Source organism: Diabrotica undecimpunctata, chromosome 4 (assembly GCF_040954645.1).
Source record: "Diabrotica undecimpunctata isolate CICGRU chromosome 4, icDiaUnde3, whole genome shotgun sequence".
Taxonomy (NCBI): Eukaryota; Metazoa; Arthropoda; class Insecta; order Coleoptera; family Chrysomelidae; genus Diabrotica; species Diabrotica undecimpunctata.
The window spans coordinates 32,765,343-32,785,994 of NC_092806.1; the positions used below are offsets into that span (position 1 = coordinate 32,765,343).

General features: G+C 33.0%; 1 protein-coding gene across 2 annotated transcripts in view; it reads right to left on the reverse strand.

Annotated features, from left to right (window-relative positions):
• Window positions 1–2,235: 2,235 nt before the first annotated feature.
• Pits (Protein interacting with Ttk69 and Sin3A) overlaps window positions 2,236–20,652 on the reverse strand; it is a 49,477-nt gene continuing 31,060 nt past the window's right edge. Inside the window, exons 2-4 of one of the 2 annotated variants that reach the window (XM_072529315.1) lie at window positions 16,878–17,144; window positions 15,815–16,095; window positions 2,236–10,764 (exon numbers count right to left, since the gene is read on the reverse strand). In XM_072529315.1, coding sequence (XP_072385416.1) covers window positions 10,639–10,764; window positions 15,815–16,095; window positions 16,878–17,144 — 674 coding nt within the window. In that variant the 3' untranslated portion in view covers window positions 2,236–10,638. Of the gene's footprint in view, window positions 10,765–15,814; window positions 16,099–16,877; window positions 17,145–20,652 lie in introns of both variants that reach the window. The other variant, XM_072529314.1, reaches the window with a different exon arrangement.

Sequence of the window (20,652 nt, forward strand, 5' to 3'; positions counted from 1 at the left end):
AAACGCAATATGGAAATGAAGGATTAATGATAGAGACATAACCCAAATAGAAAAAGTAGAGACATACAAATATCTGGAAACCTGGGTTGACAAAAATGACCAAAGCAGAGAAATCAAAGTCCGAATTGAAACTGCAAGGCAAGCATTTGTGAAAATGAAGACAATGCTTACCAACAGAGACCTTCAGTTGCATCTCAGATTGAGGGCTCTAAGATGTTACATATGTTCTATCTTACTATACGGAATGGAAGCTTGGACATTGAAGAAACAACACATAAGAAAAATAGAAGCGTTCGAAATGTGGTTATTAAAGAGTTAGAAGAATATTAAAAACTCAGTGGGTTCAAAGGATTACCAATGCTGAGGTACGTCTAAATAAGGAGTTAGAAATTATGAACAGCATAAAAAGAAGAAAACTAGAATATTTGGGTCACATAACCAGAGGAGAAAAATATGAGCTGCTGAGAATTATTATTATGCAAGGAAGGATCCAAGGAAGAAGACGCATCTCCTGGCTGAGGAACCTTAGAGAATGGTTTAACTGTAGTTCACTACAACTTTTCAGAGCAGCAGCCAACAAAGTGACCATAGCCGTTATGATATCCAACCTCCGATAGGAGATGGAACTTTAAGAAGAAGATCGGTGTATAACTGATATAGTTCAAAGTTGAATCTTCGACGCCCTAGCCCATTTTCATTTAAGGTCCCAAAAATCTTTCTAAGAATTTTTCTCTCGGAAAGAGCAAAAAGTCTTTTCATTTTGAGATAAGATCCACGTTTCAGCCCCATATATCAAAACCTGTCTTATTAAGGTTTTGCTCTATTGAGCTTTACTGCATGATGTTTCTGGAGACCGTGAACAGTTTTGTTTGGTATTGCTATGCGTCTTTTTATTTCGTCGCTTGTCGTGTTTGTTGCGTTTACTAGCTATGTAAATTCTGACTTGCTGAAAGGTATGGTTGTTAATTTGAATTCTCTCTTGCGATATTTCGGGGGTTTTTAGAAACCCACATATATTTCCGCAACAGTGCGTCCCTCTGTCTTAGACCATTATTAATGTCAAAGAACGTAGAGTTTTCTCCTTCAATTCTGACGCATGAGGTTACGTTTTGCATTGTTAGTTAGATCAACTTAACTAACTTAGGTGGGATCCCAAAGTCTATCATTGCATTATATAATGCAGTTCTTTTTACACTGTCATAGGCTGCTTTGAAGTCGACGAAGGGATGGTGTATATCTATGTTATATTCTAGTGACTTTTCTAGAATCTGCCTATGCGCTTGAATTTGATGTGTAGTTGACTTTCCAGCAGTAAATCCACATTTATATTGACCAACAATATCCTTTGTAAAATGTTTTAAGTCTTTCAAACAATACATTGCCGACTATTTTATACGCAGATGCTAACAGAGTAATATCTCTATAGTTCTTACACTCCGTTGATCACCCTTTTTATGCAACGGACATATTATTCCCTTTAGCCACTCTTCTGGTACCAATTCATTCTGCCCTAAGTACTAGTAGTTTATGGATTGCTGCAAAAAGTTGATCACCACCTTTTTCTATACATTTCCGAACAGATTTCATCGATTCCTAGGGCTTTATTGTCTTTCGAGTATTAAGGTGGCATTTGACACTTCTTCTCTTGTTGGGTCTTCGCTGTGTAGTTGACGTTGTAGATTTTGTTGAGTGTCTATGCTGTAACCTCCTTCAATATCGTTTATATTTAGATATTCGCTGAAATGTTTATTAATCTCGTATTTATCTTCCATAGAAAGGACAACACGCTTACGTTTAGATAGGCATTTTTGGCTGCTCAGAAGTGCGCGAGCGCAGGTAGGTGTGCGGTTGTTCGACGTTCGGATAATCGACGCTCTTTTGTTTATATTTTGAGTTTTAAATTTGTGTATTAGTATTCAGTTAAAATCCTTCCTAAAATAGTGTCGTGTCTTAAAGTCCTACAGTCTTGAAGACAGAGGCTCCGCTTGGTCCAAGGAAGGACCCTTTTGAATTTGGGGTCAATAGGTCAATGGTTACTAGAGACATTCCTAATTAAATTGTTTGAACATTCGGTAAATCTGTTTTTAATCCACCAATTCCAGGTATGGGCTTATATTCTTTTAATAGCCATTATCTTTTAGTTTTCAAGATAAGTTTTCTTATCGACTTTCCCATATATTTTCAGTGTTGTATTATTATTATTCTCAGGAATTACACAAAAATAAAATAAAACGCTTTTTACATGTAATATACCTTCAGTTTATTTTGACATCAACAGCATAGATTGTACAAGCTTTAAACAAGAAGATGTCCTCGTTATATAAATTAACAACTACAATTTACAAATCTGACATTGTCAATACAGTTCTTTCTGTGAATACAAGTCACAAATTGTTTAAACTCATGGTTATAAGTTAAACCTAAAAAATTAAGACTGATTTTCCTATAATATAAATACATCAATTAAAATGAATAATCCATAGACCAAAAATATTTCAAAATCACCAAACTATCACAAACATACAATAAAGAAATTAAAAGACAAATGTTACACAACTAAATACCTTGTATTCGCCCAATCTCATGACCAAATGAGATGTACATTCATACAATAAAACGTTATGTGATTTTGAAATATATTTTTTTAATATTTAGTTCGGTGATGTTAATTTGAATCATACATTTAATGCAGAATCTCATGTTAAATAATTTCTTTACTTCTACCTAAACACAATGCAGATAAAGAAAATTTCGATAATAATGAAACATTAAAAAAAATTTAAACAAAGTAATACTGCATACAACACAGATTATTTTTTAGTACATATATACGATCACGTTTACTACTTTACAAGAACAAATTTATCCCAACACAAATTTTAGTAAGGAACTAAAAGTTTGTTGCTCTGTTTTTTTCTCCCCAATTTCGGGTTTTGAATAGTGATTCATTACTGACTCTTCGCCTATCCAAAGTTTAACCTTGCTACACTTTATCTGATTATCTGAGCTAACGTATTTTAAATTTATGGGACAAGATTAAATTTATATTTAAAAAAAAAATCTCTATATTTCATTCTATTTATAGCGCAAATGCCAATTATGGTGAAGTTTGTGGGGTACTTAAGACTTACAAATACGCCACTGAATGAATGCTGAGTTTCCGATCGTTTCGTCGGGTTACTGGAGGCTAAAGAACATCATTCGCAACACTTTATCACAAATGACATTTGCTGTATCTCGTGATAAAATTGGTACAAGTTTGTAACGTTTACATCTTCTAATCAATATTAAAATCGATTAGAGTATAGAAAAATTACCAATTCGACTATTTTTGTAACTAAGGAAGCCTCCGCTCAGTAGAAAGATTAGGGAGTGTCTCGTAAACAAATCCTGGTGTAAATAATGCAGACCAATGAATGATCAAATTTGAAATGTGAGTCTTGAATCAACAGATTTTGCTAATGACTGGAGGAGAGATGCATTCAAATAAATATTGATTGTATAACATATCTGGCATATTTTATATAATAGTACATATAATTAAAAGTCATATGGGATTTAAAACATTGGAAGACATTTGATTTTTATTATTATTTAATTATTTAAATTTTGCACTACTTACTAATGTATTTCAGATAATAAAAAAGTTCTCTGTGGGGGTTTAATGGTTTCTTTGTTATAACACGAAACAAAAACAAGAGATGAAAATATAAATTAATGAAAATAAATTATAAATTAATAAAGGTTACTGACAGACTTTTCTCCAAAAATGCAGATTTGTATTTTTAATACGAAAATCGCCTCCAAAACAAGTACTTGATTAGAAATGGCAATCAGGCATTTCTATAAAGAGTTCAGTTTTTGTTACATTAAGCCTGCTATGATGTAATATACAGACAACAGTGTATTTGCTTCTTATAAATTATGGTGTTAATTAGGAAGGCTAATAAACGTGTCATCGGTATATCTAAGATGGGTGTTTCTACTAGATGTTGAACATAATTAGAAAAACAAAATACAGCCTAATTTGGAACGATTTCTCTGACAGGGTCTTTTATTCTTAAAAATTTATTAACAATTGAACATGTTTTCCGGGATCGGCTGTTAAGTTAAATTTTTGAAATTTTAGTATTTTATCAGATGAAATTATGGATGATGGTCGTAAATCCACAAAGGACCATAACTAGATCTTCAAAAACGGCACAATCATCTCGTGATGGCCTCTACGAAAAGTGATGAAAATCTAAAGGGCTCAGAGATAAAACTGAAGGTATAACACCTGAAATATGTATTAAGTAAACACTAGGGACACGCATGTGAAAGAATAGACTTGTTGAAATCAAAATTTCTTGTTCGCCAATAAAAAAAATTATACTGAAATTTGCTATTTGGGGAAAGTAAATGTGACGGTCACGTCGCTCGTGATATAAGAAAAAAATATTTTCTGTTGAATATGTTTCTAATAAAACATAATCAATCTACACAGTATTACTTTTCGTTCTTCGTAATATTTAGGGCATACAATTTTTTAGTACAAAAGATTTCTTAGTTATTTTTATTTTATATAATTGCTACTAAAATCATTTTTTAAGCAATTTAGAAGAAGTTAGATAAGAGGTTTTTTAACTGAATTGAAATAAAAAGAGGGGATATTATTTTGTTTTGTGTGGTTTGTCAGTTTGTTCAGTTTATTTCTCAGACAACAGGACTGCAATCTTTTGTGGATAGAATTGGCAAATATAGTTTTATTGAATTTGTATATTTATGGTTTTTAATACGTATTATTGATTTTCTAACAAAGACATAAATACAACAATAACCAGTTCGACCAACAATTTATTTATTAAAATATTTTAGTATTATATTATTAAATATGTCTAATATTATACTGTATTATTTATAATTAGTATTTTGATAATTGTTTTTATTTATGTATCTTGTCTACACTTTATCTAAAATTTGATATTTTTTATTACTTCTGATTATCTGCTGTATATAATTCAGCTAGTGCCTTTTTAATTACATACTTCTCAAAACCTAAGCTTTATCCAACTTCAGCTATCATGCTTTATGAATTAAATTTCGAGGGAAACGTTATTTTACAATTTAATAAGTTCATGGTAATATTTTTAACATTACCACTATCTTTCCTATTTTTTTAACCAAATTATGTACTAAAACGTGATATCGACTAATCAATAAACCACAATCATATGCGTAATATATAAAGTATACACTTATTTTCAAAAATATTTTATATTTTCAAAAAAAATGTTGATACCGTTTATAATTTTATTAAATTTATAAATATTTTTTATATTCAAATTGTTAATTTCTATATCTACTTTTTACCGCTTAATGCCATCCGAAAATTACCCACACTGGGAAAAAAATCACTCCCATATTTTATTAATATTACAATTTTAAAATTGTTAAATTTCACTCGATTCCTTGATAGTAAATTACTTTAAAGTCATAAGTATATTTTCAATCAATTCAATTAGTAAGTTTCCTGGAGCATAAACTAACTAGACAGCCTTCATTATCTGAGGGTGAGAGGGCAAATAAAACTACATGCTATCTCTCTCACATATCGCTCTAATTGATCCGGCTCAAACACCTCTACTTTGCTAATCAAAAGCCAAACCGGTGGGTACAAGTTGCGAGAGAGATGGCATGTAGTTTTATTCGCTCTCTCTGTTCGTACACGTCTCGCGCTCAGAACATTGAAAGGCTACCTCTAGTTAGTATAATATGATCAAGGGTAAGTTTAGTTAGATGATTTCAATGATCAACAAAAATTAAAGTATAGAACCTCATCACTACTTTGTTTCAAAATTACTAAAAAAAGGTTAAGTTGTTTTTAACATACTAAAAACATTTTTTAATATGTCGAAATTATCTATTGATAATAGCATGTTACATTATCGTGTGAAAAGTTAATTGCGAAGATTATTTGTAAGCAAATCTAGGATTATATTTTCCTACAAACACCGTTTCACGTCATCACCTACATCACAAAGAAATGCATTGGTTCAATTTACTGCTTGATGCACCGATGCGTAGTTCTCTTAACGGATTGTACGCCTGTCTATTAGCCCGCAAAAAGATCTATATCTGACGTTCAGATCGGTTCAGAATAGTTCAGTTTCGTGGGAATTGAGCTCACCACATAACTGGATTCCACATGGTCTGAGGTTTTGGTTATTCTCAAATAGGTCGTCTCTGGTGCTCGAATAGGTTGAGACAAATGATAATTTAGAAATTGTTGCTACTATTGATAGAGGTATATTTTTATTAATACCACAAAACAATGTTTTTTTTTGTTTTTATACTTCTTAAATTGGATCTCACAGATTAAATTTAAATCCATGAAGGTTTCAGATATTCAAAAACGTTTTCGGTGGAGAACCGTTAACTTTGTATGTTGATAATTTCTTAAAAACACATCTAACATATAGAGATAGTTGATTTCTGAAACCTAAACATCAGCAAATAGTTTATCATCAGTTTATTGAATAAATTAAGCTGAAGTCGATCAAATCCGGCAACGATGTGTAAAACTGACAATGTCAAATTAAATTCGCACTGTTACGGATGAGTGGCGGTACGTGGTGAGTTGTCTACGAACTACATTAAAGCTCTAAAAAACTCATTTCTAAATTTTTTTAGAGTTTTATTTTTTTAAAACTTTTATATTTATTATATTTCATTTCATCGCATAAGTGAATGAGTTTACGCACGTCGGAAAATTTGAATACTGCTGTTGCGTTCTTTTAATTTTAATGTACCTAGTTCGTAGATAACTCACCACACACAGCCACTCATCCTAATAGGGCGAATAGCTAATTGATGACTACGTTCAACGGATTTAGTAGGAAAACAACATGTTGTACCGGGAAAATCTTTGTCGAATTCCGTAAAAATTGTACTTACTCTTTACAGGACGATTCAACTTTTGTTGATTAAAAAAAATCGTTTCCAACTGAACTTGACATATCTGATGTAAATTGCTCACAGTCCTGGTTTTAATTTAATGAACACTGAATATAAGTGAAATATGGGTTGATTTTTTTGCCGGGAGGTAAATTTAACTGTTTTTCTAAAAAAATGACATCTGTTGTTCTTAGAAACAAATCTATTCAAGACATCAAACTGCATATAAGCACAATTATTCACAAAGACAAAGGACTAATATGGTAAAATATTAGTCTGGTATTAGGACAAAATTGTTTGTAGAAGTATAATATATACTCCAATGTGTCAGGTTTAAAAATTCTATGACATTTATCAATTTAATATTCAAAAATTCAATTTCTACAATAAAAAATTGTGAAGTTTGTCCCAGAAAATAATCACAGTCTATGACTTTACTTTTAATGTATTTGCATTCTTTCCACTATCAAAGTAAATATAAAACACTAAACAAGAATTGTTACACGACAGGTAATCATAAAAAGTTTTACAATCATAATTTTATAATGCGCAATACAAAACTTTTAAGTGTATAAAAATAAAGATGACCATGAAGGATAACAAAACTTAATATCGGAATTAATGATATTTTTATAATTGGCGACATATATATTAACTACTACGCCCACACTTAAATGTGTAGATAAAATTTAATATTTCCTCTAGGAATAACAACAAAATCTTTTTTAAATATATATTACTTTCTCCTCCAATCGGTACTCACAGGTAAAAAAATTTCTATACTGCAGTGATAATATTGACAGATATTTTTTATAAATATTTTATGATGACGTAATTACATGTATTTTTTGTGAAAAATAACTGAAATTCGCATATACATACATTACTATTCATTAGATATATGATACGCAAATAGAAAATAGTTGGTATTTAGATCATACAGAGATACAAGTATTGTGTATTTTTTAGACATACAGAGTCACAACCGATGTACATACCTATTCTTCCCAGATAGCTGTACTTATCTTCCGGTTTTCTAACGCCCTCTGCTTGTGATTGGGACAAATGCATGTCCCTCTCCCTTATCGGGAACAAGGAATTTTAAATAATTTTCTTGTTAGAAATAATTCTTTGTGTAAATTGTTCATTAACCCACTTACTACACACACTTACAACCAAAACCCCAATTCCAATTCAAAGCAGCATATACTGCTACGTTTGAAATATTTCTGAAAGAAACGTTGCTCAAACCACAATTCTAGTACTCATAATGAAGTGAGTGCCCCGACTATCGAGCAAAAAGACAAAAGAGGGAATCTAATCGTTATGAAAAGGAGACCTAAATTCATAAAAGTGGCCTCTTAATATGGAGGAATGGAAAGGCACCAAATTTAAAGTAGCTATAAAATATTTTTCAGAATGAGTCTTGGACGAGAAAGTTTTAATTAAATAATAACGATATTAGTCTAAAATGTGACACGATTGTTAAAAAACTTCAATATAAATAAGTTGGGACAAACAATAACATAACCCAACTAAATTTGATTTTTTAAACAAGGAAAGTGACTCTTTCCTTGTTTAATGTGGCCTCTCAAAATAGCACTTCCCGTCTAACAATATTTTTGCCACCACTACCTTTACATTCCCTCTTCTGTCTTTTTGCTCGATGGCCCCGACTCTCTGACCCATCGAACTGACTCTGACTGAATATTTAAAATCGCAAATTCCAAGTAAAATTCTGATATATACTTATATAGATGAGTCATATTTCTTCAAAAGTATTTTAGTGAAAAATTCATAGGTCATTTGAAATCTACCAATAAATATTTAATTGTATAATGGAATCTATATTGAAAAGTCTATTAGGCAAAATAGAAAACAAAATTGACTGTGATATGAGGAACTAGATGCGCCAGACTAGTAGAACAATGTACAATTTATAATTAAAGCGGTGAAAGGAAAACTGGTTGTCAATTTTTGAAATTGGTCTTTCGTATACCCACAATTTTGCCAAATTAACACTGTACTATAACCCAACTGATCCAAAACAAGTCGCTCCGTGTGCGAAGACAGGTTTTATTTAGGTTGTAAACAGATTGCAGATGAAACTAGTTTTCAATAGTTGTTTTAAAACAATTGCGTTGTGGACGCTTTACCTTACGCAACTGCGACCACGGGAGAAGGCTAAAACAAAATCGGTTTTAGACTGATTAGAAACTGGTTTCAACCGGTTCGCCTCGTGGGCGAAGCCAAGGTCGAAAAACAGTTGCGAGCGCATTCGGTTTCAGACCGTAATTTTAAAACAGTTGCGCCGTGGGCGCTGGCCTTAAACATTTTAATATCTCAATGTGGTGTTCAGGTGACTTGCACTACTTTTCCTTTCAACGCCACAATTAATAAAAAATACACTCAAGATTTTTGAAATTGGTCTGTACCGACATATGACAGTTGACTAATGAATGCCTTTATCAAACTCTAAATAACTATGTATTGCCCGCATTTGTTAATTGACTATTTAAAAAAGAAGAGAAATATAATATGAGTTAGTGATTGTCATTTTCAACGTTTCATTAATGATTTTTTTCTGGAACAAACTTGGATTCTAAAAGTATTTTAAAACATGTCAAAATTTTCTCAAACTGAACTTTTGGATTGATATAGGTTTAATAAAAAAACCATCCATGAATATAATACAAAATAGCAAACTATTCAAAAACAAATTCTGTAGATATCATAACAAGATATACGCATAGCTTCTACAGAAAGTACCTTTAATATTAAATATTGTATAAATATACAGGTCTAAAGATTCATCTAGAGTCTTACACATACTCGATACACAGAGGATCAAGTAGCAAAGACGACGAACGCTTTAAGTAGACAGATAGTTATTAATGAAAAAGTGTTTATATCGTTCTTACATTACCAGCGAGTTTTGTAGTTCCTATTAATGAAGTAGTATTATTACTTCACTTGTTGACTAGTGTACTTTCCATAAATAAAAGCAATGGCCCGAATGTACCACAAAAATCATTATATAATACAGCCTAAGACGGCATTTAAATATTCAAAATCTAAACCGACTTTATACTGTTTATTATAATCAGCTGATGAATATACAATATTTACAGCTTTGTAGAAAATGCGTTAGAATTACGACTGCTCAATCAAGTCGTGAACGGCGACTGCGAATCCAACTTTTTCAAATTACTTTGAGAAACAATCACGCGATCTCGAATACAAAAATTCTACAACTAAATCTATCTGGCATAATATATTTTATACACTTCTTCCAATTTTTTTTGCTTATTGTACAATATTTACAAAAAGTCGTTTACAATAAAAGAGACAAGTAAATAATCGCAAAAACCCGAGACAATAAATCATTTTAAAAGCTACAGACATGGTCGCTGTCGTTATTTACAAATATTCGGCGAAATTAGCCATTTTTTTTTGTTATAATTCGGTAGGTATACAATCATAAGACGGATTTTACAGATTCGCGTACCATCCGTTATTTAAGAACTAAACATTTTGACACAGCCTTTTCCAGTTTAACGTACAAGACAATCCTTTCGGCATCTTGACTCCCAAATTCTTGCCTTCATCAATATTTTCCATTAAGTTTCGATCTCTGTCAAGAGATTTTTCCTCGACTTCTATCGAGTAAGAGTTTCACGCTCAACATGACTTTGCTTGCTTTTAAGATTCTCTTTCTTTCTTCACTTTGTAATCTTCACCCAATATCGTGGCTATTTCTCCCTGCATAAATGCCCATGGTACATTCGAATTCGCCAATGGACATTTTTCTCCGCTAGGGCAGTATACCTGCAACAAAAAATATTTAATCAACTTTGAATCGACCAAAATAATGTAAGAATAAACATAATGTTATGATAGACTACATACAATTAGGGTTTGACAACGTGGCAATAATTAGTAAACAAAGTGTTTATCCTATATTCTTCCTGATTATCGCGCGGTATAGTGAAATTTAAATTCACACAAGTAGTTTCTTCCTAGTGTGGCAAAAATCGGAATTTAATTTAAACTAATAGTACATTACAATAAGTGATATAAAACATTCTACAGAGACAAAAAGTGAGGTTAGATAAGCTATAAGGTAAAAACACTTTACACACCTTATAGCTTATCCGCACCTATTTTATAGGTGGCGATCCGCAAACAAGCGGATCGCCACCCGAATAACCGAACAAGGTACAACAAAAAAAAAATAATATCGCGAAAATGAGAAGAACAATATTATGGTACCTACGTGGATAAGTGAACATACCTTAGAGTGGTTGAAACGAGTGTGCTCATTTAACGCTAAGTGATAAAATGGACAGCGAAGATTATAATCACACAAGGTAGGACAAGGGAAAGAGTAAGTGATTTGGAGGACGAGGAATTTAGCAGAAGTAAAAAATAAATAAAAAGATCGCAGATTCTGGAAACGCAGCGGACAAAGAGACAATAATGAAAAACAAAAGTAAACCGAGGGGAATTCAAGGAAAACAAATATATATTAACGATAATATGGACAAAACTGAACGTATGATACAGGGAAAAATTAGAATGAAAGCAAAAGAAATTAAATCAAAAGGAAAAAATATAAAGGTGGGTAACAGGTAAATGAAGAGAAATTAACACAGGCAATGGATAAGGCGGTGATTTGGATTAAAGGCAAAAAGAAAAGTAAAACTAATATGGGTACGTGGACTGTAAAGAGGTATATGAAACGGGAAAATAAAAGAGATGAAAGAAGAAAAATAAAGTTGACACATTAAAAGTGAAACTGGAACAAAACCATGAAGTAGAGATATCCAGGAGTTGACACACTTGGGCCTGGGAAAATTTTGTATCTCAATAGCATTGTAAGCTCCTCCCACTCTGAAGTTACAAATTACGCCGGAGGAATCTATATTACCTACTGACTGTCATAATTCAATTACTATCCGCCAGCGCTAGTCGGCGCCAGTTATTCGTCATTTTTAGATCCACATTAATTTACAAATTATTTAGACAGAAACCATTTGCTAACTGACAGTGACAGCAGAGGTATAACAAGTGCGTATGTAAAAATATTGATATAAAGGGTGTAGTCAGAAAATTCTTTCACAACATGTTTGGTTTTGATTTAAGGATAGGATTTAAGTCGTATCGTGACGTATTATACATCATTGGAAAGGAGAGGGGAAAGCGAATACAGACAGAAAAACATACATGGCAGCATTGCCAAAAAGGACAATACATCATATCTTCGTTATTATTAGTCCGATTGGAGCGCGTGATGTGTTAAATGAAAGGACAGGGGATAACGATTATATTAAGATACAAAAAATAATCAAGGCGACTACCAAAAGGGCATTATTAATGAATGTAAAGAGACATAGGAAATACAGTATACTCCCTCTATAACGAGAACTGAAATGCCAGACTAATTACCTCGTTATAAGCCGATCTCGTTATATCAAACAACAATAATACTGTGCATACATATGAATATGTAGTTTTCTAAAACATTAACTTCCTATAGTGAAGCCATTCGGAGCAACATAAGATGCTAAATATTGTTTGAATGGCGTTTTTGAAAAACGTTTGACTTTTATTGTCAATGATATACGTTAAAACAAAAAATATGTATTCTGTAAATCTGTATAAAGCGTATTTTCAAGGATAACAAACTATTGCTTCTGCAATTGGAAGAAGTCTGTCATTTTTGACTGCGTTAAATTGTCCAGTATTCTATCTCTCATATTTTCTAAAGATGTGAAACAGTTGTATGCTTTTTCATTTGCGTTTTGTCTTTGGGTAGTTTCTTACAACGTTCAAAGCACTTTCCACATGTTGTCTATTAGGACCTTCTTATTATTAAGTGTGAATGGTCAACCCCCTACAATGACACTTGTGAATCATAAATTGTAAATTTCCGACGAGTTTATTGCGGGCGGCATTTAAAAGGGTATTTATTTATAGCTACCGCCGGGCCAAAAACGTAAAAAACACGTTTTTTGATCTTATTTTCTCTCGTTATAACCAGATTTGCCTCGCTATAGAGCGTTATAGTTGAATACAAATTTCACGGGACATCTCATGTACCTCGTTATAAGCGAAACCTCGTAATAACCGTGTTCGTTATAGAGGGAGTATACTGTATCACATGACAGTATGGATGATAATAGACACACTATACGGTATATTTGCTTTATTGACCTGAAGAAGGCCTCTGGCTAAGTACAAAATAAACAACTGTACACTAAACACTACACAGTATCTTCATTATTAATGAACGTGTAGTTACATATGAGATATTATAGGGCACTACGGATGAAAATAGATTTACTATAAAACAAATTTTTGATTTATTGACTTAAAGAAGGCCTCTGGCTGAGTACAAAATAACCAACTGATCGAATCCTAACTTGTCACGTAGCAAATGAATTGGTTTGAATACAGAAGTAAAAATTTTATACCAATTTATTGAGTTAGCCGGACTTGCTATCGTTTTCAGGAAACTGGTAGAGTTAATATACGATACCGAGTTGGTCGAGAACGACTACGTCGATAAGAAAGTAAGTACAATTTTATTGTTATGACAGCTAAAAAAATCGTACAAAATTCGGCTTCTAGGCTTTGGCCACATAATTTCTGTGACGTAAATTTCTCTATAATTATCAAAATATTGCACGAAAGTGGACTATAGTTAGAAGACTAGCTCTAAATCCCCAGTTGCCAATGGCGTGTTTCTCCAGGGATGAATCTTATGATTTTATTATTCTGATATCATTGACATTTTTAGAATCTAGTATTGTATCATTCAGATGGTTGTAATCTTAACTTGAACGGAACAAGGAGATACACTGGACAAAATTGGGCTTAAGTTTTGCATTTAGAGCAGGATCTGTTACTCTCTGAAGTGAAATTTCTTTAGAGTCACTCACCGAGCTACTTATTCTTGGCAGGCAAGAACAAATATTTTGCCCAAATTTTGCATTTATGCTAATTGGCGATGAGTTTACCCGTACAAAACGTTTGTATCCGTTTTTAGTACTCAAAAACATCATTTTATCGATATTTCAGAACAAAAATTAGGGACCCTTAGGTTCCATATCCTTAGAATACTGTTTTAAGGATATAGAACTAGTCTTAGAAGACTCATATAGGCTTTTGTTTGGTCTCGGTTTCATATTTAAACATGCTAGCGGCCTAGATACCTCGAAGCTGAGTACATGAGCGTTTGGGGTCGAATGATGTGGAAATGCACATTTCATTTTCTTGCAAACATCCATTATTTATCGTCTATCACAATAGTATGAGCCTTTTTTTGTGATTATCAAATTAGGCTGTACGCTACGCAATAAATCCATTTGACAGAAAATTGTTTTGCGATTTGTATAATATCCTCTTTAAGCGAGTGGAACTAATTCCAATGCATATCTCTATACCATGTTAAGTTTTATAACGATTTTGCAATATTACTGAAAACACTATATTGATGATAGGGTCAACAGCCGATTTTGATCTTCACGAAATTCGCCTTAGATAGAAATAAGGGTACGATTAAATACAGAATCTAAACACGAAGCAGGGATAGTTCTATATCCCAAAAGCCGAACCCAGTTTATACGGTACTTGTTCGATATAAAAAAATCCCTCTTGTTAAGATTAATTGAACGAAAGTTTTAAGTTTTTTTTTTCCACTACATTGTTAAGCTGTTAGTGGATCATCTATTTGTTTCCCATTGGAATATGGATAAGGGATACTCCCTTGTATACAATACTCTTTGTAATATATTCCTATGAGATATAAATCGATTATTAAGGAATCTAAAGTAATTCTTGAAATCGTGTTGTCTGTGTGATATCTCTTAAAGGATAGTCTTAGTGTCTTGAAACCTGGAGTCTTGAGGTTTAAACTTTGGTTAGACGTTCGGCAAAGGCTTCGATTCTCTGTTGTATTAGTTAATTAAGTAAGGGATTCTAAGTACATTATTGGCTAACACAAACCCTGATCAATAATTCGGTCCTATGCCTGTATTGTGACGTCATTCTAAATGGCAGTCATTTATACATACAATCACTGAATAAGATATTCTAAACGTGCAATAAACAGAGTTCTTGCACCCTTTTCATTACAATTTAACCCTCTAAAGATCGATAATTTATTCCTTTCTTCATCTTTTGTTATGTCTTTAAATAAGAAGCTTCCTTTGACTCGATTGAGGGGTGAATATATGTTCTTTATAGGAGCACCGAGACATCACACCAGGTGTTGGCAATTTTAAATATTTTTTTATGCTGCCATGATTGTTGATTTTATGTATTGGGTATTTCATTGTCTTGATAACTAACAACTGATTACTGAATATAAAATAAATTTAATTTTAGTTGTAGAATGAATTCATGTATGCTACAAGGTGATTTACTAGCAAACTTTGAACGAATACATGAACTGAATTGAAAAAGTTTTGCTACTTAACTAGGTTCCGCAATGTAGTAAAATGGTTCAACAAGCAAACGGCATTCTTGTTTAATCTAATATCTTTTGAACATTGAAAGCTATTTAAAGAATAGAAGAATCACCGAAAAATGGTTTCAGTTGTTGATTTTCTATTAAATAAACAAGATTCCGGAAACACGTGAAAATAGCTCTTTGGACAAAATCGAAGTCTTCCACATGACAATAAAAAAAGTACTGTTATTAAATTAATTAAAAAGTATTGTATATTTATACAAAGATCTTGCTTTAAATAAATTTTTAAAACTGTTTTTAATGAATTTTATACAGTATTGTTCTAAACTCTTTTTTTTTGTGTCTCAGTTTTTCAAATGTATTTTGAATAACGGTTTAAAAAAATTATGTGAAAAGTATTACCTCGGATCCTGCTCCTTGTCGTTTTATGCTTTCTCTGCTGCAGGGAAAACAGAATTTGTGGTGTGGCACTGAAGGACATTGTACAAAATGTGTATCTTCCAATCGTTCTTGGCACAATGTACATTTCAAAGTTGCTGTAGCCGTAGGAGTAGTGGCAACATTGTCGCCGCTTCCGGTTAAAGTCTCATTATTATTGGCCGACATAGTACCAGCTTCTGTAGATGTTACTGTCGTTGAAGAAACATGCCTTGATCCAGACGAACGTCTACCACTAGAAGAACCTGCTAACAAAATTAATAAACTGGTAAAATAAAATTATGCTATATTTTTTGTATGAATATTTTAGTCACGGAACAAATGTAGCTCAGAAGTCGAAACCACGTTACAAGCTTTATACATTATGCAAGATTGATTTGGAACCTTTTTATCCCGGAAAAATGAATCAACGGTGAAAGTATACAATCCTGTCTCACTACTTGTACACTTATTTTTTCCGATTTTACTCGAACAGAAGCCACTTACAACAGAAAGAATTATTCGAGTATCTCTTTCCATTTGAGTATCTCTTTCTACATATTTTTAATAATTTTTCTTGAGAATTGAGGAAGCCAAATTGTGTGCGTCCCCCCAAACTTATCAATCTATGGATCATTGCAGTCTACTTAGTTTTTTCACTTCATAGTTCACTAATACAGAAAGACATTCTGCACGCACCTTTAACTCTTCTGAATGGGTCAAATCTAGATTTGAGCACACAATAAAGATTAATTAGCACTAGATAACGGTTGCCACTGTCCTCTTAGCAAAGTACGCATAAATAAAGCGTAAATTAAACTTATACATAGATAATTCTCTACGTCGAAATTATTTTTTTATGTGCTTGACAATAAAAACGGAAATATAACGTCTATGACACAGATAGTTTTAAAATATTGATTTTCAAATGAAACATTAACAACATGTGGAAGATTAACACAACCAAAAGATACATATAAAGGTAGTCATTATTTTGAATTTGAACAAATTTGAACCTCAGAAATTGTATTAAAATTTAAATGATTACCTGTTGAATTAGGCGAATGCTGAGATCCTCTCGATGCAGACCGAGGGGCAACGTTTGTAGGCGGACTTCCTCCTGTTGATCGAGGACTTCCTGGTGGTAGATTGTCCGCTACTGATATCAACGCTGCCATGGGGCTTTGGCCAGAACCGGTAGTAGGTTGAGCCTGGGGTGTCGCACCAGCCATGTTGGCTTCTGGCGGGGAACCAGTTCTATTATTTAATGGAGAATTCGAAGAGGTCCCATTCGCACTGGCTATCGAGACAGGAGCTGGAAAAAAATTAAACATTCAATTAAAAAGGTCAAACCCAAAATTACAGTATTTAATAATTCGAATTTAAATCTTTGCCAAAACCAAATATTTGGGACCAATGAATATTTGCAAATTGCCGTTAATCAATAAAATCCAAACGTTATCCTTAACAACATCAATATTAACTTTTGACAATATAAGATACTAAACATAAAGACAGTACAATTTAATGTCATTGTAATAATAGGTCTTCAAAAAACTTTATTGTACACTGCTTAAACAATTAGGTGAATACTTATTTATAACCCATGTAACATCATGAAGAAGTGTACACTCTATCTCTATCTATTTTCAGTGCAAATTAAAAACCTAGCAATGCAGGGTATTTATATACTATAATAAAACAGTGAGAAGGTCTACAAGGCTAAAATATCCCTACAACATATGAACATGAAAAAGACTTAATCGAAAAAAACTGTTTTAGTTCTTTTTACATCTAGTTTCTTGAAAAAAAAAGTACTATATAAAAAGAACTAATATTCCTTCTGTCACAATTATTTTAAACGATTACTGATTTTATCTTATGGGATGTATTCTGTTTAATTAGATTTAAAAATATGGTTGGATATTTTATTAACGAGTGTCATATATATTTGGGATAATGTTGAAAGGCCTCACTCTCTGTTAAAAACTTCTTGATATTTCATATTTTATATTCCTCTAAAATCCATGTTATTGTAAATAAAAAGTCTTTGGTAATAATAAAGGCCTTTGTTAAGGAATAGTATAAAAGACGACAATGCACCTGGACGAGAATCTGCATCTTACTATCGAAATAGCGGAAAACATCTGCTCTATCGTCTAGCCCCTTTTTAACGTAACACACAATATAAGACACAGATGGGAATTTCTTTAGGGTTGATAACAAGCTGATAACCAAGAACAGCAGTTAGGTAAATTTACATAACTAGGGTATCTTCAGGAATTCAGGACCACTAGTGAAAATAATAAGGATATCATTATTAAAAATTCTAATTTTTTAGGTAGAATATATATTTAAAACACTTCTTATATGTTTTATAATATCCCATAATTATATTCAAGTAAATACATACATAGATTGTCATGGATTTCAAAGCTATTACTGTCAGATATAAACGTGACTTCTTAGTTGTTTCAAGTAAGGTTTAATTAAATTAAAAAAAAAAATAATGAAAAATCAAGTGAGTCAAATACGAAATTTGATAATATTAAGTACACTTGAAATTACAATTGGTGTAAATAATGAAAAGTATTATGTACTGTTTAAGGATTGGCAAGGAAGAAAGAGTTTTGTAGAAAAAAATAAGAACTAAGATTTAATAAAAAAATTACAAGGGTGACAAAGCAGTTATTATTGCTAGAGAAGAGATAGCACATGATACCGTAAATCAAGAAATAGCCAGAGCATACTAAGACAAAAAATTGTGTGGAACCAAACAGAGGGGAAAGGTATTGAGGAACTCTGGAATAGAAGTTACAAATATATTAAACAACATTCAGGAAAGATTGAGTTCAAGAATGTAAAAACAAGAAAAAAACAAGGGTGGATGACAGAGGAAATACTTCTCATGGATCAAAGACAAGTCGAAAATATAGAGAAAAACAAATACGAGAGAATTCATGCAATAATCAAACAGAAGATATGAGAAAACACGATTTCATAGAAAAGAATGCAATAAAATTAAAAATTATTGAAGCATGAATCCTTTTAATTATCTTAAAGTTGATATAACACAAACAGAGACACAGAGTCATAGATATCAACAGAGACTTATATGTATTGAAAGAAACTATGTACATATTCTGAATTATTTGAAGTTGAAAGAATAGAAGGGTCCGTGAGAACGGAGTACGGAGACGAAGATATAACTTTGAACTTCCAAATATCTACAAGTACAAGTTTAATGGAAAAGGTATTACCACTCTAATCAAGCAACACCGTCTGCAGTGGGCAGGTCATGTAGCCCGGGCCCCGGAATCAAACAGGATAAAAATATTCTAACAACGCAACCGGTGGAAATGAGAAGACCGGGGTAGACCAAAGCTGAGGTGGATAGACCGGGTAACACAGGATGCTGAGAATATCGCTGTTGCCAACTGGAAAATCCAAGCAAGGGACTGAGCAGAACTTAGCAGAAAGCTTGAGAAGCACTATGATGATAATGATGAATAAGAATAGAACACTATTAAACGATTGTCGTAACAAGTCCATCAATAACAGATATCGAAGTTACACGGGCAATACAAATGACCAAAAATGGAAAAGCACTCGGCCCCGATGAAATAAATGGAATTAAAGCACTGTCATCATCATCACCGTCATCAACCTGTATGCGTCTACTGTTTGACATATATCTCTGTCAGCTCTTTTCATCCGTCTGTCTTCTGCGACTTGCATCCAGTTACTGCTAACACGCTTCAGATTGTCAGTCCATCTGGTTGGTGGACGTCCTCTGTGCTCCGTAGTACTTCTTGTCTTGGTCTCCACTCGACAATACGTTTTGTCCATTGGTTATCTGATATTCTGGCGACGTGTCCTGCCTAATTCCATTTTAGCAACGCGATTTTTTCGATGACGTCTGTTGTTCTTGTTCTATGACTTATTTCTTCGTTTGGGATTCGGTCTCTCAGAGACACACTCAACATCTGACGCAGTTTTAGGACTTTACACCTCCTTAAACCGCCCAAAACCGCTGGGTACTCCCAACAATGATTGGGGGTGTGTATAATATTTCTGTTAAGGTTGTAGCGGTACTAACAGCATTCCCAGAAACCAAGATGGATGTGGATACGCTTAAGGCAGTCCAAAAAGATGAAGAATGAAATCTTATGAAGAAATTCCGTAAGCATGACATCAGGTTTACTTGTGAAGGTGAAGAGTACCCAAAGGTCATATTTCCTAGAACTTAACTGTGCGAATGACACAAGTGCGGGTCGCTAATAGGTGATTCCAACCCTAAAGCCTTGGAAGAGTGCATCTTTCAGGGCTTAGGAAGGGGAAGATATCCCCACGCCGCACTCATGCACTGTCTTCGTAGAGGATGAGGATGGTGAATGTCTTAAGTCCAAAAGTATCCTTAATAGTTTAAGGATAAGTAACCACGTGCTCAGGAAACATCTGTGAACAGTCTGAGGTAGCAAACCTTCAGACAAATGGGTTTTATGGATATTCTCAATGGATTTTGAAACTCGAGAAGAGCATCAGAAACTCCAAATGTCACCCCTTTTCGGAGTGGGAAAGTTAACTTTCCGATCCAAGTAAGGGAAGAAAAAACACTGGAGGAAAAGCCAGTAGCAACTCGCTCCAGTGAAACAGATGAAACTCCCTACATATGGAAGTTCAGAAAGAGGAATAACCTTCTTCAGATGGAACCAGCCCACTCGTAAGGACTACTGTGCAAGAGTGTGTTGGACACATAGACGAAGGAAAGTCCATGGAACCAAAACCGGACAATTCTTCGTAGTGAAGAAAGAAATAAGGCT